The sequence below is a fragment of the Dreissena polymorpha genome, chromosome 3 (assembly GCF_020536995.1).
Source record: "Dreissena polymorpha isolate Duluth1 chromosome 3, UMN_Dpol_1.0, whole genome shotgun sequence".
NCBI lineage: Eukaryota > Metazoa > Mollusca > Bivalvia > Myida > Dreissenidae > Dreissena > Dreissena polymorpha.
In genome coordinates, this window is record NC_068357.1 from 5,558,523 (window position 1) to 5,583,581 (window position 25,059).

The 25,059-nt window shown below is 37.4% G+C and overlaps 3 protein-coding genes across 8 annotated transcripts; 2 read left to right on the forward strand and 1 right to left on the reverse strand.

Moving 5' to 3' along the window:
* The first annotated feature begins 1,924 nt into the window (after positions 1-1,924).
* LOC127875332 (putative deoxyribonuclease TATDN2) lies at positions 1,925-2,383 on the forward strand. Its single transcript, XM_052420323.1, has one exon. The coding sequence runs from the start codon at positions 1,925-1,927 to the stop codon at positions 2,381-2,383; it is 459 nt and encodes a 152-aa protein (XP_052276283.1).
* Positions 2,384-3,306: 923 nt separating this feature from the next.
* LOC127872825 (actin-3-like) lies at positions 3,307-24,781 on the reverse strand. Of its 5 annotated transcripts, none has more exons than XM_052416242.1 (3): positions 24,636-24,781; positions 13,198-13,384; positions 3,307-4,778 (listed from the first exon to the last, which is right to left on the reverse strand). In XM_052416242.1, the coding sequence occupies exons 2-3, from the start codon at positions 13,309-13,311 to the stop codon at positions 3,726-3,728; spliced, it is 1,167 nt and encodes a 388-aa protein (XP_052272202.1). In that variant the 5' UTR covers positions 13,312-13,384; positions 24,636-24,781; the 3' UTR covers positions 3,307-3,725. The 5 variants fall into 5 exon arrangements, with proteins under 5 accessions (XP_052272202.1, XP_052272203.1, XP_052272201.1 ...); XM_052416243.1 differs by lacking the exon at positions 24,636-24,781 and adding an exon at positions 20,497-20,516; XM_052416241.1 differs by lacking the exon at positions 24,636-24,781 and adding an exon at positions 20,200-20,288.
* Positions 20,320-23,542, forward strand: LOC127872832 (uncharacterized). Of its 2 annotated transcripts, XM_052416255.1 has the most exons (4): positions 20,420-20,434; positions 20,584-20,912; positions 21,879-22,042; positions 23,046-23,542. In XM_052416255.1, exons 2-4 carry the CDS (start codon positions 20,691-20,693, stop codon positions 23,359-23,361), a joined length of 702 nt encoding a protein of 233 aa, XP_052272215.1. In that variant the 5' UTR covers positions 20,420-20,434; positions 20,584-20,690; the 3' UTR covers positions 23,362-23,542. The 2 variants fall into 2 exon arrangements, with proteins under 2 accessions (XP_052272214.1, XP_052272215.1); XM_052416254.1 differs by having other exon boundaries at positions 20,320-20,912.
* Positions 24,782-25,059: the final 278 nt, after the last annotated feature.

Consider the following 25,059-nt stretch of genomic DNA (forward strand, 5'->3'; position numbering starts at 1 on the left):
TGGTTAGCCGGATGGTAGCTCTGGTGAAATCACAGTCAAACAAGCCTGGACGGCGGAACGTAAAGCCTAACACCGCTTGGCTGAAGGAAACTGCACAGTCACTAGAGACGTACCAGCTGGTCGGCCGTGATTGGATAAGTTCTCATGTATGGAAGCTCCCATCATTACCTCCACCCAAACAACAGGAATATGATCCAACTAGGGGACAGAGGGACATCCGATACCCAAAAGTAGCAGAATTGTTACAGGCACCGGGGGAGGATGAAGTCCTTGACTATGAGGATTTGGATGAGGAAAAGTTGTTGGCCTCACCCGTTAACAGTAACAGTACAGGAAGTCCTCGTAGGTCACCTCGACTCCTGAAATCTGCCTCTCATACTCCTGAAATAAGGAAAGCTCCCACAAGTACGGAGGCCAAGCCCATGGAAGAGGAAACGGTGGTGACTTGTAGTCCGACCGCGGATCTCCCTACAGAGGCCCAGCCCATGGAAGTTGACGGCACGGTTGTGACTGGTAGTCCACCCAAGGACCGTCCTTCTGAATTGCAGGACACAACAGCGGTGAGGGCTTGTAGCTCCACCCTGGATGTTTCAGGAATGTCAACTCTCCAGAAAGAGAAAGTGCAAGTGGCAAGTTCAGAAGGGGCTTCTAGCTCTTCTGAGGACCGGTCTCGAGTCCAGTCGGCGGGTGCGCGTCCGAAGACTTATAGTCGTCGCGATGTGGAGGAGCCCGTTCGCCATGTAGCGATGAAGAACCCGGAGTACTCTGTACGGACTTCACTCCAGACAGGTGCAAGGTCAGAAGGGGCTTAAAGCTCTTCTGAGGATCGGCCTCATCGGGTCCAGTGGGCGGACTCACGTCCGAAGATTTATAGTCATCGTGATGTGGAGCCTGCTCGTACAGTAAAGATCAAGAACCCGGAGTACCCAGTGGGGATTTTGAAAAGGAATTTTCCGGTGGGAAAGGGAGAAGAGTTGGTAATTTCCATGCCAGTGCTTAAAAGGGTTAAGACCTGCGATCTCCTTGCCCACGCCAAAGAGAAGGCTGAAGAGCGCCGGGAGGGGGAGAAGAAACGTAGGAATCGCGGGATGGAAAAGACATGCTGGGTGCCGGGTTGTATGGAGAGGGCGATGTATTTAAAAGCCCATGCTTTTATTGTGCACATCCCTTCCATATTCAGCGAAACGCTGGATTCTACTGATGAGCGATTACTCAGAGGGAGAAGGAGTGCACTAAATCAGGCGGGAAGATGGCTTTTAGGTAAACCAGTTACGCTGGATGAGTTGGTGGCGTTTGTTGTGGTGCAGAAGATGCTGAGCACACTGGACAACACATCAATCTCGGAGCGGCAGGAGGCAGCTATGAAGGAGTTTTGTAAATTCCTTCATGAGCCTATTCCAGAGAAAGTTACCTTGGTACCGTGCAACTCTGTTGGTGCGCTACTGCACTGGAAGGTCTTGTTACTCCTTGCAGCTAGTTTATCAGAGGAAGAGAGGGCCTATTGGGTACTTAACTTCCAGGCCCCTGAAGATGCATAGCCGGTTGCCGAGGCCATACCAATCCAGCCTAAGTATCCTGAAGCGTTTGACGTCCTTTTCCACCTTGACAGGACACTGCACAGGTTACAGCTTCAGCAAGGGGGAATGCAGGACATGATGGATGCAGTTCCGGTAGAGGAGAGTAGGCGAACATCCCTTGTAGGGGGCGTCTCTATCTACTGTGACCCAGAAACCTGCGTGATTTGCCGCAATACATCTCCGTTGGGGTGGATATCCATCCACGTCATGCGCGTTATAGCGTTGTTCGGGTTAATCAGGCAGTGAGAAGGTTCCAGAACCTGTTAGCGAATCCTCGCGTGGCGGTTTTTGGGGAGGTTGGACTTGATCACTCAGAGCCCATGAAGTACTGGGCATATCAAGTCGAGATGTTGGAGAAGATGTTGCCGTTCTTGGAAGATAGACATGTGCTAGTGATTCACTGCCGTGGAATGGAGGGGGATTGCGGTACAGAAGCGTTTCTCTTGCTCCTCCATGTCCTGAAGAGGTATGTGCGGACGCATCATCCGATACATCTGCATTGCTTCACTGGCAACAGGTATGTCCAGGATCGGTGGCTAGAGAGGTTCCCAGGGACATACTTTGGGTTCACCAACAAGGTGAGGACATTCTCTCCGGACCAGATCGCGGCACTACAGAATGTTGAAGATAGTCGCCTTCTCCTGGAGACGGATGCTCCTTATTTTCCAGCACCTGGATCCAGAGTATCGTCACCCAGCCAGATATCCACAGTGGCCGAGGCGGTGGCAGCACTTCGAGGAACTACTGTGGAACATGTGTTGGAAATCTCCGTGGCCAATGGGAAACATCTGTACCAGTCCCAGTAGAGGTCAGTCAGGCTTTAAGCTCACTGGTCCTCATTTAGCGGGTTCCAGCTGGGTTTATAACTCGCCGGATACTTACAGTGTGAAGAATTAAGCCTTCTCCAAGAAAACACTTCATCTATTGGTTTCCAGCTGGGTTTATAACTCGCCGGATATTTAATACAGTGTGAAGAATTAAGCCTTGTCCAAGAAAACACTTCATCTATTGGTTTCCAGCTGGGTTTATAACTCGCTGGGTATTTATCCAATCCAGTAAAGTAGAAGTCATTGGGTCTGTGGCTCATGACTGAAAAAGCAACAAAATCCAAGCAGTTGCGACCAAGAAGACGGCCAGAAGTAGGGCTAAGAGCTCTAATTGGGAAAATCCTGACCACGGACTAAGGTAGTGAAAAGCAGTACTTGTGAGAAACCCGCATCTGGTAGAGGGACCATCTCTGTGGAGCGACTTGTAGTTGCTGACCCCCTCATGCAGATAACCCCCAGTCTTGGTAAGGTCCTTTTTTCATAAAGTTGGGGGGAGTGTTGTGACGTATCCAGTACGGTACGGGCGGGTATAGTAAGTACGGATTTTACCCTCACTCTTGCGGAAGTGGGGTATACAAATTGCTTTTCACGGTCTCTTACGATCCAGCACTAGACGAAGCAAGACGTGTCCTCAGGAATAGGTATATCCCAAGCCCTGGCCTGTTTCTACAGTGTAATAGTTATAATTCCACTAGGTTTACTTTAATAATTATGAAACTGAAATTGAAAGTAAAAGTAGAAATTTTGAATGAACCCTTAGTTTTATTTTGTGATACGGCATAGCAGTATCTTTGTTTTCAACACAGATTCTTGTACAGAATGTAAGCGTTGTTTTTTAACAAAACGGTGAACCACGCATTATTTAAAGCAGCATACACCTTGCTAACGAATAAGAGTTAATATATAACATAACTTTATTATATACGCAGTTTAATGTAACGGATGTAAATACGTTTTTGATTGTTGCATTACAATCACTTGTAATTAAAGTAAAATACAACTTGATAAAGATAAACATCGTAATATTCTAATGCTGTACTTTGATCGCATGTTCCACATAAAGAATACACATACTTTTGTATTTTTAAAGAACAATACTGTGTACTTAACACAGCCAATAAATGAATTTTCATTTCAACATGACATGTTATAAATTTCTAACGACACTTTCTAACGACACAAAAGGGTTTGTACTTATTGTCTTGAAATATATGTTAGTATCAGCTCGCAAGGCGCTAATACGAGCTTGACAACGTATTTACCATAAGATATGAGAAAATATTGTTGCAAAAACGAAAAACACCAACAATATTTGTCAACATCAATTTGAGAGCGTGCATTTTTTATTTACAATTGCTGCCCCATGACATTCGTAGTCCTCTTTGCTTATCCACCGAGTGAGCATATCATCAGACGACGCCATTTTTGACCCGCCAATCCATGCTGCGTAATGCTGCTTATCAGGATATTCCAAAACCTTCACCCCATAGCTACAAGGTATAAGCCTATTTAGTTCCATCTGTAGCCTTACTGAGAGTCCTGGAAACAATGTATTTCCCCCGGATAATACAACATTCTGACACACTGATCTTCGTATATCCGGATTAGCCAGATTTAAAGTCCTGCCAACCTGACGATGCAAGCCAGGACAATTGCATCCGAATATTTCCGGTCGAAAAAGACATTCTCCGGCAAACATACGTTCCAAGTTCAGGGATATTTGTTTACCATTTGGTAGATCGAACAGGCGTTCATAAATGTCCATTGATTGAGCTAGCTTCAAGTCTGCACTGAAATCTTCCGAAACAAAGCAAATCGATTCCTTGACAGCCTTAGCAACCGCTATAATGTCATTTCCATCTTTGCATTCACTTTTTTTACTTAGCATTCGCATAACATATTTTGTGACGTCATTTCCAGAATAAAAGGTTTTCGGGATGGTATTTCTGAGTACAACACCGTCGTGGACAACACTTGTGTACGTTGAGGCATGCCCTGACTCAACCACAATCCCGTTGTCGAGTCCTACGCTGAATAAGGACAGAACTGATGTGTCTTTTACGTAAAGTCCCGGAGTTCCAAACGTCTCAAACATGATCTCCGTTAGTTTTTCTCGCAGGTATGCGGGGTTTACGGGAGATTCTGTAATAAGAATAGGATGATCTTTAGGATCCACAGCCAGTCTGTCTTTAAATGTTAATTCCAGCATATCGACCATCGCTTCCCAGTCGGCAATAAGGCCGTGTTCGATAGGGACTTCAAGATGTATATCACAAGGCGAATTGGAATGTTCTGAGCTTGAACTATCGAAGTCTACATCCTCGGCGTCTAGAACCGAGAATAAAGCGTCTGATACATCTGGTGGTAAGGCGCCCTGTAAGAATTCCTTTTCATTAACATATTGCACATAAATGCATACGATAAAAGACGGTAGTCAGCAGAACTATGTGCATCAAAGACGGTAGTCAGCAGAACTGTGTGCATCAAATCCAAGAAAACATTTAGAAGATGCGGCAATTCAATAAAAAATACATTTATTATAACCCCTGTCTAACACATTTAGGTAATTATGTAATACGCGACAGTTTTTATTTTGATTGGGAAAGAAGCATGTGTAGCTGGATCCAATATTTCATCAAATGTTTCGTGTACCTGAAAGTGAATAATTTCCATATAATAAACAGTCCATGTCTGCTTAATGCTTGATCAACATTTAACGCTGAAATATAATCCAAAGTAATTAAAACACACACAATAAAATCGCTAGTCAAATGTCTTATTCACTGTGATTTACTAAAATGTGTCCTACTTTTATCAACTGAATCAAGACGGCCGTGATCACCTCAAATGACTAACCTTTAAACGGGTAAAACTGTACATATTACAGTTGTGAAAAGTTTCAACAAAGGTTCAAATATACGCCACGATGCCCTTACATGATCAGTCAAGCTGTTGACGCATTGATATTGGTTATACACTCCTACTACATTCTCCCAGTAGTCGCTACCTCGGATTCAAGAAGGAAAATCTTCAGTTTCTGGCATTAGTATCTGCACTTAGTATTAGTAAACTAGCTAGTCCAGGAAGGGTGATTTGAAAATATGAAATAAATTTTGTTTTAAAGGGCGAAAAATACAACTAAAAAAAAAATCTGAAAATCCGATTAATTGTGTTAAGACACAATTAAACGAAACCCCAAAATTTGAAAAGGACAAATGAAATGTGTCCATTGTGCACGGTTGCTGAATTAAAATGGACACATACGCTTGTGTTAGATAGACAGCCATAATGTGACTTAATTACCCAAAACAATCGGACGAAAAATGAACAACGGGCTATTCCTATAGAAAAAGTGAAGCAGTAGTTATGGTTTTTGTTCACAGAGCACCCCAAACATAATATCTACCTGTCGATGAAGTTTAAAGTTGATACCTTTATTATTGTTTGCTCCTAACAAAAATTAAATTTACACAACTAATAAAGAACAAAACTTTTAAAAATATGAAAGAACATTTTGTGCACATTCCAATAATTAAATTTGTCTGCTTGTTTAGTTTCAATCTGATACCTACTTTAAAAGCGTGGGGATAATAATCGAAAATATTTTCAATTTAGAACGATGTATATGCTATTGTGAAAAACTAATATACAAAAAATGAAGAACAACGTAACTGGAATAGCCCTATGAGCCAGTATGTTGTCTTTCCTGCAAAAGAGGCAGTCTTTCCCAAGTTGAATTGGACACACCTGTGAAATATTTGTAGGTAATATCATCATCATTATTATCATCATGATCATCATCATTATCATCATCATCATTACTTTCATATTTGTTATCATCTTCGGAAATAAGCAACATCAACTGGTGTTTAAAGCGACTCTTAAGCCAAAAAAAAATAATTATAAGTTTAACTACACCATTCCGTAAAACAGCCATATTTTTCCAAACAATCGAACCATTGTCGATCTCGGTCCAGATATCAGTAGAACACAAAGCGTATATTGACAGGAGTTGAATAGAGTATTTGACACTTACTGTAGTAAATTCAATTTTATGCAAAAACTTATCATCCGGTTTTATTGGTTTATACGTTTTCTTGTTGCTAATTAATTCCTCTTTCAAAAAAAATATAACTTTTAGTATATTTCCGTTGTTATAAATGGATTTATAGCGAGTTAAACACGAGAAATAAACATTTTATGTTTTACCCCCGCGCGTTTAACCTTGTCGATACTTTGTCACGTGACCAGTAGCTGTCGATTAGCGTACATCGAAGCGCCGAGGTTATACATTTTGATGTACCCACTCACGTCTTTTTTCTAATTTTACTTTTATTTCTCGGCCGATTTTGACAAATTATATATCATTAGAAAGCCGACAATTACGATTCTTTCCATAACCTAATAGAGTCGCTAACCCTTTACGGAATGACATCGGGTCTTAAACTAAACAAAAGTAAATGTACTGTGCTACGAGTAGGTAAATTAAAACAAAGTAATGTCCAATATAAAAAAGAAATGAAATTTAATTGGACATCCGATGAAGCCACAACATTAGGAATTACTTTCACAAATAATGAAAAGGATACAGTTCTTAAAAACATACTTCCTAAATTACAGAATTTTAAAAACTGCTTAAAATCATGGCATCACCGTAAACTTACACTTATCGGAAAAAACACAGTATTAAAAACGTTTGCACTTCCTAAATTAATTTATATATAAACAGTTCTCCCAAATCCACCAAGTGATGTTATTAACGATATAAAATCAGCAATATTTAATTTCATATGGGACGGTAAGCCTGATAAAATAAAACGAACTCAGTTAATTCAATCCGTAGAAAATGGAGGTATCCAATTAACGAACATTGACTCATTCTTGAAGGCAATCAAATGCAGCTGGGTTAAAAGATACCTAGATAATACCAATACAAGTAAATGGAAATTATTCTACCAGAAAATCCTAAAAAAATATGGTGACTCCTTACTCTTTGAATGTAACATCAGCAATACTATCTTACATGAAATTGCAAACGAAAACATATTTCTGTCTGATGTTCTATCAGCATGGAGTGATGTCACTCATAACCTATAAACCAAAACCAGCAGTAAAACTATTTTATGGAACAATAAAGACATAACTTCAACCAATAAGACGTTTTTCTATAAAGATTGGTTTGAACGAAGCATTAAATATGTCGACCAATTATATGACTTCAGAATTAAGGATTTTTACTCTTTTGATGATATATGCTACATATACGGAGTACCTTCAAATAATTTCCTGAAGTATTACACACTAATCAAAAGCATACCCATACATATTAAATCTGAAATCAATACAAATAATACACCATGTACTCAAACAAAATTCGTAGAAAACATACTTGGAAGAAAAAACAAAACAAATAAATATTTTACACACTACAAATTAAAAACCCTACAGAAAACTCCAAAACCCAAAATTAATGGCAAGTCCTTTTCGGAGAACATGAACTTAATTGGAAACACATATTTACCATGCCATATAAAGCAACTGTTGAAAGCACACTGAGAAATTTTCAATATAAATACATCCATAGAATTATAGCTACAAATAAATATCTCTTTAAATGCAAATTATCTAATTCAAATCTGTGTGACTTCTGCAGTGAAAACATCGAAACTATAGAACATCTTTTTTGGGAGTGCAAACACATCCAGCCTATTTGGAATCAATTAGCATCTTTTCTTGAACAACAGCAACTAAACGTTAAACTATCTTTCTTAAATGTAAGTTTCGGAATTAACTCATTGAAATTAATAGACTGTAATAATATTTTTAATTTATTCTTATAATGATGAAATATTTTATCTTTATTATGAAGTACAAAAAACAAGTACCAAATTTTAATTGTTTTGTCCATAGTCTTAAACTAAAAATCCAGATTGAGAAAGAAATAGCCCTCAGTAATGACAGATTACAAATCTTTGAACAAAATTGGAATCGGATTAAATTCTCATAATGTTTGTCCACTTATATACATTTCACTCTAATGTTAGTTTATCTTTCTAAAATATATATATATATTTTTTTTCAATCTTATAAGATCATTGTGAATGTACAACAAAACACACAAGTCCAGTATGCTTTCTTCCGACTTTATACAACTCATCATTTTTCATAACTATTCTTCTTTTGTTCTTTTCTTTCCTCTTTAAAAAATATATATATATATTAGCATATCTTGTATAACATGTCTGAATTTATTGCTTTGTACAATCACTATACTATGTTGTATGATCATATACATGTATACATTGTATGTATTAAATTTAAAAAAAGAAAAAAAGAAAGCCTACGTTTCGTAGTTTTTAGATATATAAATATATATGTAGTTTTACTTCTAATTTGGGCAGCCCAGCGAGTTATAACTTTAACTTTTGCAAATATCATACCGTTTTAGAATCTATATTTACGGTAAACATGGTCGTACTTTATACAGATTTGTAGCGTTTATATTTGGAGTTCAGTTTTTAAAACTACATCTTGCTTAGGAGAATAGAATTCTGTATACGATAGAAACAAAAAGTGTTTACAAATGACAGTAAATAAGGAATGAATTTGTACAAAAGTAGCGCGCGGTCATAGCGCTCCGAACGTTTGGAGTTTTAGAATCTAGGTTGACATGTTCGTACTTTATACCGATTTGTAGCGTTTATATTTGGAGTTCAGTTTTAAAAATTACATCTTGCTAAGGAGAATAGAATTCTGTATACGATAGAAAAAAATGGTTTAAAAATGAAAGTAAGTAAGGAATGAAGACGGAAGAAATTATTGCGCGGTCTTAACGCACCGAACTGATGCTACGGTCTTGGCGCTTATGCTTTTGTTTAGATACCGCGTATACCGGCCATTGAATTTCATTTGACATAGTTATTATATTTTTTTATGGAATAAATTGAAATATTTTGTTCTAGAAACATATCAATTAAGCTTATTATTATTGAAGCTTAATAAATTAACGATTACAGCTCTTGTTGATAACACAGACATGGTGTTAATTTTAAGACGAGACAGCGTATATAGCGGACGCTCTTGATATTGTTCAGCTTTGCATACTTCAAATAAAATGGGTTTCAAAACATTCATCGTTTGTTGTTTATTTGCAAAGAGGTTATTATGTATAATTATATGAAAGGTTATTTACCTTAAATTATCAATTAATTAAAATTATTTAAAGATTCTTGAAAATCCCGGCCGAAAAATATCAAGAGGGTCCGCTATATACGCTGTATCGTCTTAAAATTAACACCCTGTCTCTGTTATAAACAAGAGCTGAAATCGTAAATTTATTAAGCTTCATAAATTATTAGCTTTATTGATATGTTTCGTGAACAAAATATTTCAATATATTCCATAAAAAAAATACTCATGACAAAGGAAATTAAATGGCCGGTATATAAACAAAGGCATAATCGCCAAGACCGTATCATCAGTTCTCAGCGTTAGGACCGCCTATACTTTTGTAAAAATTCATTCCTTATTTAATTTCATTTTAAAAACCATTGTTTTCTATCGTATACAGAATTCTAATCTCCTAAGCAAGATGTAATTTTTAAAACTGAACTCCAAATATAAACGCTATAAATCGGTATTAAGTACGAACATGTAAACCGTAAATCTAGATTCTAAAACGGTGTGATATTTGCAACAGTAAAAGTTATAACTCGCCGGGCTGCCCAAATCAGAAGAAAAACATAATATACATTTATATATCTGAAAACTACGTTACGTAGGCTTTCTAATGATATATAATTTGTCACAATCGGCCGAGAAATGAAAGTATAATTTAAAACAAGGGCTGTTTGTAAAACATGCATGCCCCCATATGGGCTGTCAGTTGTAGTGGCAGCCATTGTGTGATTACGTTTTTTTGTCACTGTGACCTTGACCTTTGACCAAGTGACCTGAAAATCAATAGGGGTCATCTGCCAGTCATGATCAATGTACCTATGCAGTTTCATGATCCTAGGCGTAAGCACTCTTGAGTTATCATCCGGAAACCATTTTAGTCTTTCGAGTCACTGTGACCTTGACCTTTGACCTAGTGACCTGAAAATCAATAGGGGTCATCTGCCAGTCATGATCAATGTCCCTATGAAGTTTCATGATCCTAGGCGTAAGAATTCTTGAGTTATCATCCGGAAACCATTTTACTGTTTCAAGTCCCTGTGACCTTGACCTTTGACCTAGTGACCTGAAAATCAATAGGGGTCATCTGCCAGTTTCATGATCCTTGGCGTTAGTATTGTTGCGTTATCATCCGGAAACCATTTTACTATTTCGAGTCACTGTGGCCTTGACCTTTGACCTAGTGATCTGAAAATCAATAGGGGTCATCTGCCAGTCATGATCAATGTACCTATGAAGTTTCATGATCCTAGGCGTAAGCGTTCTTGAGTTATAATCCGGAAACCATCTGGTGGGGACGGAGACCCCACGACACCAGTACATAATATAATCTGCAAATGTGGTCCTAAACTGCATCCAAGAACGAGTCACTGTGACCTTGACCTTTGACCTAGTGACCTCAAAATCAATAGGGGTCATCTGCCAGTCATGATCAATGTACCTATGAAGTTTTATGATCTTAGGCGTAAGCGTTCTTGAGTTATCATCCGGAAACCATCTCGTGGACGGACGGACATGCGGACATACGGACGGACGGACCGACATGTGCAAAACAATATACCCCCTCTTCTTCGAAGGGGGCATAAAAAGACGTGAGTGGGTACATCAAAATGTATAACCTCGGCGCTTCGATGTACGCTAATCGATAGCTACCGGTCACGTGACAAAGTATCGACAAGCTATTTGCCGATACGGTCCCGTTTCATATCCGTCTCATCTAGAGTCCGTGAGTAGAACAAAGGTTTCAAGATGATTTGACAACAACAGTGTATTCAATTGGTTTAAATGAGGCCATTCAAGGCAAATATACCGCCCCTAACAGCCATGCTTTTCAGGCGAAGGCCCCCATTTTTCAAGTTTTTCAAGACATCTTTTGAAAAAAAATATTGTTCTGCGTATGTTTCATGAAGATTGGACTATAAAAACTGTGACTCATAGAGTGTTCACAAGGTTTTACTTAAGCCATATATTAAGAAAATTGTATCGCCCTCTGGTGGACATGTTTTGCAATTGACTGGAACCATTTTTATCTCGGCCAATATATCATTAAAACAAGGGTCTGGGCAAGTTTAGTGGAGTTTGATTAACAAATTTGACTTATAGATTGTTCATTATGATGCACTTTATAAATATGAGAAAAACTAAACCAGACCCTGGCGGCAATCTTTTTCAACGTACCGCAGCCATTTTAAAAAGTTTGTATAAGATATCTTTAAAACAATTGTTCTCAGAAAGTTTCATAAATTGACAAATATATGACTTATACAGTGTAAAATCGCGTTTTCATTCTTTTGACCTATTTACATAGTTTCCGACACAACGATTTCCGACACAACGAGACCCAGTTTCGAACTCAGCCGAATTATGATTGAGGCCAAAGAACAAACTTAATGAAGATTTTAAAATAAATGTGGCCTCTAGACGACGCGTTACAGACAAACAATACTCACAATTTAAACAAATGAACTTTAATTAACCTGAACCGCTAAAAAAACAATAAAGAAAAATTTGCAACTCCAATAACAAACAAGGGCTGTTTGTAAAACGTGCATGCCCCCATATGGGCTGTCAGTTGTAGTGGCAGCCATTGTGTGAATACGTTTTTTTGTCACTGTGACCTTGCCCTTTGACCTAGTGACCTGAAAATCAATAGCGGTCATCTGCGAGTCATGATCAATGTTCCTATGAAGTTTCATGATCCTAAGCCTAATTATTCTTGAGTTATCATCAGGAAACAATTTTACGGTTTCGAGTCACTGTGACCTTGACCTTTGACCTAGTAACCTGAAAATTAGTAGAGGTCATATGCCAGTCATGATCAATGTACCTATGCAGTTTCATGATCCTAGGCGTAAGCATTCTTGAGTTATCATCCTGAAACCATTTTACTATTTCAAGTCACTGTGACCTTGATCTTTGACCTAGTGACCTGAAAATCAATAGGGGTCATCTGTCAGTCATCTCATGATCAATGTTCCTATGAAATTGCATGATCCTAGGCGTTAGCATTATTGAGTTATCATCCGGAAACGATTTTACTGTTTCGAGTCACTGTGACCTTGACCTTTGACCTAGTGACCTGAAAATCAATAAGGGTCATCTGCCAGTCATGATCAATGTTCCTATGAAGTTTCCTCATCCTAGGCGTAAGCATTCTTGAGTTACCATCCGAAAACCATTTAACTCATTCGAGTCACTGTGACCTTGACCTTTGACCTAGTGACCTGAAAATCAATAGGGGTCATCTGCCAATCATGATCAATGTAGCTATGAAGTTTCATGATCCTATTCGTAAGCGTTCTTGAGTTATCATCCGGAAACCATCTGGTGGACGGACCGACCGACCGACATGTGCAAAACAATATACCCCCTCTTCTTCGAAGGGGGCATAATTATTATCACAAATTCAACAAGGCTATGAACGCTTAAGACTTACGAAATGTGTGCCTCGTATGGCGAAAAGAAAGACACAATTAGCAAACCTGTAAGCGCAAACGGCATACCATACGCTAATAACAAATACTCACAAATTTAACAAATCCACGCAAGCCAATCTAGAACGTAGTACGTATGACGAAAAATAAAACACGCCGCTTACAGACCCGCTGCTAACTTACCTTGCACACGAGGCTCGGGCACACCACCGAGGGAAAATCTTCGCCCGCAAAACCAGCCTTCAGAGTGTCCGAACCCGGATCTAACACAACTGCCCGCGATAAGTCCCTCATCATGTCTGAATCAAGGGGATAAGGTTATGGTCGTGGGGACGTGTTTGCTGAGGTAAAGTGCGAGCTGTCATCGAACCTGAAGTGAACAGTTTGTAGTGTTTTGTAATGCCATGTTATTTTTGTTCTTGTGTTTGTAAATAAAGAAATAATTATTGTTATTTCTATTATTATTATAAATAATATTAATATTGCAATTATTATTATTACCATTATTATTATTATCATTATTATTATTATTGTTATTATTATAATTATAACAAAACGAAGAAGAAGACGGAGAAGCCCGATTATAGTTATCATAAAATAAGTATTGATAATGAAGATAATGAAAATAATTATAAAATAAACATTAATAACGCTAGTGATCAAGATGATACATGACATTGATGCTGACGATTATAATTATGTTGATAATATTCTGCTGCTGTTGTCGTTGCTGTTGATGATTATGACGATATTTAAGCAACGACGCCCACAATCACCATGAAGTAAAACTCCCTTGGCAACACAAAACAAACATGTAACGGAAATAAATTCCATTCAATTGCAGTAAAAAAATGCTTATCTCAAGGAGTCAATATTAACCAATACGAAAACCACATGACAACACCTGGAGGATCTTAATAATCCATGTGAACGCTTGTTATATTCTGTACATAGCTAAAACAGTATATCGTGCTGATTCCACATATAAACTGTTTGATTTCCAGCCTTCGTACGACTTCCGAAGTCCACGACTTACAGTCTCTGATTTGTATTTTATATTTTGAAACGACAGAAGCGTAAACTAGACTTAACTTGTTTTCTACCGGCAAGAATGAAGCCAAGAAAAATCAAGAAATCTGTAAAAGAAGTTTCGAATCGATTGAACTCATTTTGTGGTAAACTAGTATCTAGATCAACAGACCAGAGATATAATTATTTTCATAATATTTAACATAATAATACAATAGCAATAAAAGTGCAAATCGGGTGCCAACGCTCGGCTGCGGTCGCAGTTTTGAATAAATGAAATATTGTCAGAATTTGTTTAGAGGTCACAGTGACCTTGACTTTGGACCTAGTGACCCAAAAATGGGTGTGGCGTCTAGAACTCATCAAGGTGCATCTACATGTGAAGTTTCAAAGTTGTATGTGAAAACAAAGGACTTTCATTTTAGAGACAAATGTCAAGGTTTTAGAACGACGCGGACGGCAGACGCCGGACGGCGGACGACGAGCTGGCTATGACAATACCTCGGGTTTTCTCCGAAAACAGCCGAGCTTAAAAGGATACGTGTTTTGTACTTATTTTACTTCATTTGTTTCCCAAAACACGACAAGCAGAGCATTTAAATCTTAATAATACATGGCATAAGTTTAGATCAGATTAATAACGAAGCTCAGTTTTATTGACGATGCTGCTTCAGCGAAGCAGCTCGTCTTAGTTATCATACCAGGCTTGGCGAACTTGCCGGTCCGCCAAATCAAATCAAATCAAGTTTTATTTTAAGTCGGTACATGTATAACAAAGAAACATTAGCTATGAATAGCTATTAACCGACATTTACAATAATAACAATAAATGACATGAATATATAAAACAAACATCATCATTAAATGATACATTATCAATCATATCGACTATTAAGACATGTGGTATTTAAAAACAAATATATTCATACAAAGACAAACTTAAAAGCACTGGCAGACTACAAACATCACAAATATAATTGGAAGAAATAATAAGTTAAATTATAATGTATGTCGAAGTTGCTGATCTTGACCTATGTCTAAAAACTGCAATAAAATGGGATACATAAGAAATTGAAAAAGGAAAATAAGCATAAAAGTGCGACAAGTACTTTTGTACCTGATCGGCAGATTTCCATTTGGTCCGGCAGGTTTAACAAGAATGTCAGTCCTGGCGACCGGCAAAATGTGAAATGAATGCAAACAAATAATATATTTTTTTCAAAGTTGAAAATTCGAAGAGCAAACCCCTTTCTACATCATGAAAATGAAATCGCTCATTGTTTTGATGTTTGCAATAAGTTTGTTACTTACAATTAGCAAATCCAACTGGTTACACAACACCTATTTCAAACACAGTCGCAAAATCGGCAACTGCGTTCCAACAAAAAAGATCTTGATAGCTTTGACATGTTTTTCAAGTCGATATAAAGGACATTAAAATATGAATTTCTTCATGAAGCATGGCTTTGAAAAGGTTGTTTATTAAATATATACCATATTTTAGTGATTTCCTTATAACATGCACTTGACATAGGTCTCCACAAATGTTATCATTTTACATTGTAGAAGTTAGTGTCCGTTAACCGCTTTTTTATGTTCGATACTTCTTCTTACTTTAGTTTACGTTGTTATAATCACTAATTTCGAAAAGGAGATTGATAAACTGTGTGACACTGAAGAAGATATGGAAATTGAAGAAGATAGTCCGGACTATCAAGACGAATTGATTAATACAGAAAAACTGTTATCTGATTAGGATAAAGCACTGGCAGTGCAGGCTTGTTGAGCTAAAATAAAGGGTTAATGTTAATGTACATAGTTGTGTTGTTTTTTTTCGGTCCGGCTAAATTTTCTCCGTACCGGCACATTTTCTGAAATGCCTGTTCGGATGACCGGCAGATATTTTTCCAATTTCGCCAAGTCTGTCATACTATGAAAAAATCTTCGCAATGGCGACCTATGTAAAAGACCGAGCCAGTCCGATTGAGTTAGCTAAATTTTCTCAATCGGCATACTTTGCTGATTATCATTGATAAGGGTAAAGGCAGCTTTGTTCCCGTCCTTTTTCAAATTTATCGAGAGGTTCGGGGCAGGAACCAGACACGAAACTGCCAGGTGGTACTACAAACGCTGTGACGCTCGGAAAATGTAGTTATTTTTAGATTTGATCGAGAATGTAACCCTTCCCCCAGTTTCGCTGAATGGGTCAAGTTCCCCACGGATACTACTTCACCGTTCCACCCCCCCCCCCAAAAAAAATAATTCGTACCCAATTTTTTCGTACCCAATTTTGTTGTACCCATATTTTTTTCTTACCCAAATTTGTGTTCGTACCCAATTATGTATGTTTTGTACCCACCTTTTTTTCGTACCCAATTTTTTGTTCGTACCCGATTTTGTTGGTTGGCATATTTTTTTCGTACCCAAAATTTTCATACCGAATTATTTGTTCGTACCCACATACACAATTGTGGTGATGTAGATAAACTTAAATTTATGCTTTTATAACCATCCTTTTTAAAAGCATCGTCACATCAGTACCAGAGGCGTATTTAGGTGGGGGGCTATGGTGCTAAAGCCCCCCCCAGCTGGCTGGCTAGATACGATTTAAAAAAAAATGAACCCCTTACAGTTTCAATCCACTTGTGTATTTCCTGCCATTTGCCCCTAATTAGGCCATAAACAGCTGTCGATTTGTGTTATTAGCCCCCAGGCATGTGTACAGACGATCTAACCTTTGCCAGCTAAACTGCACGCTTCATTGACCGTAAGTAAAAAACTGCGCTATTTGATAGGCTAAAAGAGATACATTCAACAGAACAGAACAGAACTTTATTTTCACCCACGTATATAAGAAATACAATATTGGCAATATAACAAAGTACAATATTAAGTACAATATTTAGACTTCCTATATTTTTTACAACAACAACACATGTTATACAGTGAGACAGAGAGTGGGGGTATGAACGGTAGAATGAATATATATACCGGTATAGAAGATATTGAATTTGTAGAATGAAGCAACACCAATACTCATACATAGTTGTTATTGCCAACTAATGAAATTCATCGATACATTTAGCTATAGGTAAATGTTTACAAATGGCTGCTGCATGGGGCTTCACTTATGAAAAACAATATTTCCATTTGTAGCAATTAAAGAGTTTAGACGAACGCATTGGACAATCATCATTATATTTTCGGTAAGTTTCTATGATGAATATAAATAGGTAAATGTTTACAAATGGCTGCTACATGAGACTTGTGAAAAACAATATTTCTATGTGTAGCAATTAAAGAGTTTAGTCGAATGCAATGGACAATCATCGTTAATTTTTCGGTAAGTTTATTTGATGAATATATTTCGTATAAGCTCTTGAGAGTGATAATCCTTTTGAGTAACAAGTTATTGCCAGTGAAATTCAACAGCACACTTAATGAATGGCAATATATTTTTTATACAAATTGCGCTAATTGCTTTGATGTTCATCCATAGTTTTTGAAATTAAAAAGGACTCAAAAATGAAGAACTACTTTGCTAGTATGAAACTTAATCATTTAAATAGGAGGTCCACCCATCTAACACTGTTAAAAATGTCTGGATAAAGATTATGTCTCCCACCACTTTAGTGGTTTGAGAAATATTTGAATTACCCTGTGTGTCTGTCTGTCTGTCTGTGTGTCTGTTACACTTGATGTCTGAACTCAAGTTCTTGTTTGTTTTACATGCACTTTTAGCATGCAAAATGCTGATTAGATAGCAGGAAAATTGCATCATTTCAATGTGCGATTTCAATTTTTTTTCGACGACGACAGGGGGCACCCCTCCCGCACCCTCCCCACTTGAGCCCCCCCTTTCAAACATTTCTGGATACGCCTCTGAGTACTGTCAGTACTTTGATTTGAAGTGCATTCTGGTACTATTTTCGATACAGTTTCGTTCTGAATACGCATGGATTATGGTCCGTTTTCTCACCAGTCAAAATCTTATTTCGCGGGGGCTGATAGAGAATACTAGGTTAGCGTTGAATAGAGAGAAGTAAATGTTGCGAGGCTTAGAACGCGGGAAGCGCGAGTCTTAGTGAGCGCTTTCGGTGTTCGAGCCGAGCAACATAACCTTCTCTCTTTTCAACTTTAATGCTAGTATTATATTTAACCCATCGCATTTTTACTAAACAAGAAAAATTACAAACAAACGTGGCATGTTTGGAAACTTCAAAAACAATGAAACACAGCGAACGATTGTTTGTTTATTTACGACGTCATTTGTACGTGCACGCGACATGTTTATTCAACAAGGTGAGACAGAGGCTAGTCTATTTCATGGGGTGTTATACCGTCAATGTCGCGGTGAAGATGGGATAAAATGCTTTATTTATATCCGCGACAAGTTTAGAAGATTACTTGATTATGTGTTTCAAGATGTGAAGAGCATGGTTCTGTATTTTTTACACGAAAAGCGGAATTTTTCATTCATCATAATGATCTAATTTCAAATTGGAAGGCGAAAAGTCTAGTGGTGTGATACTCGACAAACTAAATTTAATTTTGAGGGGTCGCAACCAAACATTTAAACGTTTATCGATAATTTATATATTTTTGTTTAAATTGTTCGTGAATATTGAATTGTTTACCTGTAAACATATTTTTTTTCAAATGTGCCCATTTCTATTTTTACTTGAAGATTCATTTAAATTGCCCAACAAACAAGTGATCAAATGATAAATACAAATTTTAGTAATTGAAATGTAATACCGTATTAAACGCCAATATACCTCTTTAACGGGAAGTATCATTCAAATAATGTGCATATAGTGTAATAAGTTCACTCAAAGAAACACGACCGCGTTATAATAGTTTAACGACCCGTAAAATAACCCCGTTTTTACGAAGTCAGGTCAGATGATAAAGAATGCAATTTAAATATGGGCCGTGCTCTGTGAAAAAGGGGTTTAATGCATGTACGTAAAGTGTCGCCCCAGATTTGCCTGTGCAGTGCGCACATGCTAATCAGGGACGACACTTTACGCCTAAATTTGTTTTTTGCTAACAAGAGACTTTCTTGAATCTAGTCTTATTTATAAGACGCGCAAAAAGTTAGAGATACTTTTTATATGGGCTAAATTCGCTCCAAATATTACCAATATAAAAAATAGCTTTATAGTTTAGAACGTCAACAAGTTGGACTATCTTGAATCGAAACATCATACAAGCGGAAAGCGTCGTCCCTGATAATCCTGTGCGGTCTGCACAGGCTAATCTGGGACGACACTTTACGCACACGAATTAAACGTCTTTTTCACAGAGCACGGCCCATATATTTTGACAGGCATTATGAAAACCAATGTCACACAATTAAATAAGCATACTTACTCATCATGCATATCAAACCATACATAGTGTACATGTTTCAATATTCAGAATTACCTTTCTCCAATAAAAAATTGTCCTCCGCTTGTGCGCTATCGAATATTTATACCCGTTTTTGAATTTAAACGTAATGCGTAGCTGACGTTCTGCTTTCCGAAAGAACACACAGTTGTGCAGATAAACTGCTTCTTATGTACACGAATATTGACCTAGCATGTACATTGTACATACACGTCTGACCTAGCATGTACATTGTACATAAACTTTTAAATCCGGGTTAGGAAGAATGCCTTAATTCTTAAACAGTCGTATAATATACAGCAAATAAAGGCTGGATAGTATACAGCCCCAAACCTTGCATTAAATCAGGTCATCCATTTTATAATTAGAGCAAGTTGTTTTAAAACTAGATCTACTCCTATATTTAGAACTTAATTTAATTTTAGCCTAAAGAATTCACATTTTATATCTAAGTCTTCCAAGAACATTTGAAGATCGATGTGCATAAAGCCTGCAAAATCTGCATTTACTAGCAAAGGGATGAAAGCCTTAAATGATTGTTGCGAAAGTAAAGATACCGCGATAATCCATGTAATCTATACGGACTACTGCAGTATGGCTATGTCTTATGACAATTTGATATATAAATCAAGTTTCGATATTATTACTTTCAACCTATACAAGTTGCGTACTTTCATTAAGTCTTAAACAGTTGCATAAAGCAATAACAACAAAGGCTACATTGATAGCCGCCGAAGTTGGATAAAAAGAATGAACACTTACTTCAAATCAAAATCCTTATCTCCGCATAAAAAACAATAGTCTTTACTCTATTTTTTTCATACAGGAAATAGTGTTGACTGTCTAAAAATAACTTTAAGGTGAGAATACACTAATTTGAGTTCTACTTTCGATTTGTGTGCTCGTGTTTTAAATACCTTTCATGTACAATTCATGAATACTTGGTTACATAATATTGTTCTAGGAATGGATTTAAAATAATTAAATTTTAGTAACGGTATTTGTTTATGAATACGTTTACATTAAATCTTCTTTTAAACTTCATCCGTGATTTCATACCTGTGTGCTTACATACATCTCGGGTTGATTTCAAACCGAGGCTATGCAGTACACGTTTTTTTGCTGAGGTGTGCATTTCATCCCCAGACATCGCCGTTCTATTTATAAACGTACATCACATCCAGTCGATCATATAGCGTGTATAGATTCTCTTTAACACGTTGTTATATGCTGAAGAGGAAAGCTGAACAATTATGGACAACAACGCAATAAATAGATCAAAGGAAACACGTGCTTTGAAACCTGAATCGAAAACGCGACAGTATAATATTGGTGGAAATTGTAACTGCTGTGTACCTCAATGTGGAAAAAGTTCTAGACAGTATTCTCTGCACTTTCACCGCTTACCGTCGGATCCACAACTTAGAGAGAGGTGGATAGCAAACATTACTAGACATGGCGAATACCCTGTCAAGGTAATATACTTTTTGTGAATGCGTGTTTCATGCATTCGTCATTGTAATTAAACGTGATATTATATGAGTCGTGTTCTGAGAAAACTGGGCATAATGCATGTGCGTTAAGTGTAGTCCCTGATTAGCCTGTGCAGTCAGCTAATCAGGGACGACACTTTACGCTTTTATGACATTTTTCGTTTAAATGAAAAGGTCTCTTCTTAGCAAAAATCCAATTTAGGCGGAAAGTGTCGTGCCTGATTAGTCTGTGCGGACTGCACAGGCTAATCTGGGACGACACTACGCACATGCATTAAGCCCAGTTTTCTCAGAACGCAACTCATATGTTAAATTTAGTTTCCTATTGGATTTGCATGAGCGAATGAGATTTGATCGGGGTTTGTGTAACCTTTGTATAACATAAACAACTTCACAATTGTATTATACTTCGCAAATGAAGTTTGAAAGGAGATATATTACACATTTTATTGGTCGTTCAGTTCGCACAAAATGTTTTAAGTTTGGAAAAAGAACTACTTAAACATTTCCAGCGATTTAATTCAAACAGGAAATATGTCATCATCATAAAGTAAAAATCTGCAAACCAGTGAACCAAATATTTCTGATTTATTTCCCCATTGCTAACAAAGCGGTTCGGGGGTATGGGTCATGACAGTGGTAAAGCTATAAACATACTGCACATATGACTTCATTTTGGAGGTCATTTTGCTTGCTTGTGAAATGTATAATTAGCTTAATTAAATAATCAAAGTATGCAAACGAACGCGCAGAGAACACATGAATATGCCTTAGACATGTCAGTGTATTTAATTGCCTCACACGCAAGCTTTTCAAATGATGCAAAAGAAGAAAATCTTTGGAAGCTCATAGTTGTAAGTTTTTTATGCATTTGCTTTCAAGTTGGTGCAAAAAAAATGTAAACGCGTAGTTTTGTTTTCGGGAGATTTGTTGATTTTCAAATTTCAGTTCAAGTCCATTTCCGTCGTCTGCTCCCGCCACTTCCTGCCACGTGACTATTCCAGCTGGACCCCCGTGAGGAAGAGACTCCAGAAGGGCGCGGTACCAACAGTGTTTGAAGACATTGTCTCTTTAGGATTGGAAGTGAAGTCAGCGCATGACAATCTTGAGAGGTATATTTGATCAATCGCCGAAAATCTTCCACCTTAGGTTTCTCAGCGTATTTCATACTAATCACACACACTTATATTGTTAGCTAGCCGATTTATTATACCCCCACAAACGAAGTTAATGGGGTATATAGGAGTGAGCTTGTCGGTGGGTGTTTCGGTCTGTCGGTCTGTCTGTCTGTCTGTCCGTATTAAGTGTCCGCTCTCTAATTCAAGTTGTGTTCATCCAATCTTCACCAAACTTGGTCAGATGTTGTATCTAGATGATGTCTAGGTCAAGTTCGAATATGGGTCATGTCGGGTCAAAAGCTAGGCCACGGGGTCACCTTGTGCTTTTTTTAACAGTAAGCATGGTGTCCGCTCTCTAATTCAAGTAGTTTTTATCCGATCTTCACCAAACTTGGTCAGAAGTTTTATCTCAATGAGCTTAAGGCCAAGTTCGAACATGGGCCATGCCAGATCAAAAACTAGGTCACGGGGTCACTTAGTACTTTTTACACATACAGCATGGTGGCCGCTCTCTAATTCAAGTAGTTTACATCAGATCTTCACCACACTTGGTCGAAAGTTGTATCTAGATGATGTGTAAACAAGTTCGAAAATGGGCTATGCCGGGTCAAAAACTAGGTCACGGGGTCACTTAGTGCGTTTTAAATATTGAGAATGGTGTCTAGTGCTTTTTGTGACGACAACCTGCAAACTATTCTGTGTCAATGCGGCATGTGGGGTTATTCGTCACGTCTGTGACAAAGCTCTATTTTTGGAATTGATATGAGAACTACGGGTATATTATTTGGCTTTGCGGGGATCAGAATCGGGGCGCTTTTTGACGCTGTTTAAGTCGTTTTTTGACAACAAATAACTCGTCTTTTGGCTATTTGAATTAAAGTGATTTTTTTCTAGCTTAAATGTGCTTTAATATTATAATATTTAATATGAGTTGCTGTTATGGGTTATAACGAACGTTTTCAAAGAATTACAGAAAAACTGTTCTTTTTTATTTCAGTCAAAACATTACAACCAATTCCTCCGTTGACAAATTAACACATCAACGGGAAGTGAAATATTTCCAGAACTATAAATTGATTGCCGAAAATGACATGTGCCACACCTTCGAAACGTCACATCCGGTTTTGAGCAAACGAGATGACAATGAATCGACTGGAAGCCTTAGGAACAAAAAGAAGAAACACACGTCAGTATCAAATGAAGACACATCGATGTTTTATCTGCATAGGAAGATTGAATCAAGAATCCTTAAACGGAAACGTCTTGAAACCCACGTGTCGAACATTTGGAGCAAGAAAAAGTCGTGTTGCTGACATTGAAGGTGAAATTCAATTTACTCTGCCTTTCTATAAATAGAGACGCATGTTCAATCATGTAGGGAAGTCTACGTTGTTGTTAGATGCTCTGCTTTTTAACAGTATTCAATTTATGTGATATCAGTTTCACATCTGTACACATGTTTTCGGCACGTTAATAAAATGAGTTTCTTTTTCACCTCATGTCCGAAGCCTCTTTGCACGTGTTGTATCAGGGCTTAAAGAAATTGTTACAAGAAAGAGACTGTGGAAGTTTTTATACCATAGCACATGCCTTATATGTTATTTGTCCTCTTCATTTATAATGAAAAGTAGTCTTGTGAATATATGGCGAACTCGGCTCGCTTCTATGAATGTATCACGCTACAACAGTCTTTGTTAAATTATTTTAATAATTACTGCGCGCACTGAAAATGCACATCTTACAGCATAGGTAGGTGGAAATATAACCGTCTACCGTTTTTGTATAAATGCAGTTCCTTCGAGAGAGTGTTGCTTCAATACATCTAAGCATTTGTATCGGCTGAAACCAGTTTCTGTAGGAAATGTAGAGCTTGTGAACATTTGAACAGCTCCTTAAATAAACTGGAAGTTTTATGTGTACAAAAACTAAATTGCGCAATATGTAAGTTCATGTAAATTAAAGATCGGTTTATTCAGACGTATTTACTAGCAAAACACTACATACAGTAGCTTATATGCGTACTATATTGATATCGATCCTACAAGTTCATATGTCAATCTATGACAATCACCGTGGCTATGATTCTCGTTATTTAATCGTATTTTAGTTTAAAATCACACTTAACTTGACTACGTTATGCAGTGTTGAAAGAGCGTGTATATAATACTCATTCTGTAGTTTAAAACATGCGAATCGGCTAAATATATTTGTGTTCTGAATACAAATTAAACATTTTGATACAGCGTTGATCCGCTTCAATTCACTGTTTCGATTTGAATGCCAACTTATATTAATTGGCAAATATGTTAACTTGCATTTTAGATACCAATGTCAAAATAAAATACACCCTGATAGCCTAGAGATCAGTAGCTTACCGGTCAGTGTCTCGCCCGACTGTGCGATATATTTATTCGGTATTCATTCTTACGTGAAACTCACAGCAGATATTTTATCTAAACACAAAGAACAACATTAATCAGACGTTCTATAAACGCTGCAATAGGGAGTTGGGAAACACAATATAATATGTTTTAATAACAAAACAGTCCCAAAGATGTGTTTAACTCGAAATAATTGTCGCACTTACTTGGATTTCGGGGGAAAATATCTACTCGTGATGCGAGGCTTCTAAAGAAACATCTTTGCAAAGCGTCAAAATCTTCTACCTATCACATGACCAGCGTCGTAGCCACGCTGAGGCACACCGAGGCAGTTTTGCAGAGCAATGTCGAGATTACAAGGAAAAAAGGAAAATGTATGTCAAAGAATAAAATATATTTAAGAAATTGAGACAATTTAATTAGGTTAAGACCCTATGATATTAACAAACAAATTTTATCATTGAGTGCGATTGGTTCATGTTGAGGCAGATAATTATTTCAATTTAATAACTTCAATTGATGCCAAAATGGCTCAGCAAAATGATTTGGAAAATCCGTATATTAAACAAAGCGTCGCACTGTACACGTCGAGGCTATAATCATGGTGGTCATTTGAACGTATCGAGCAAG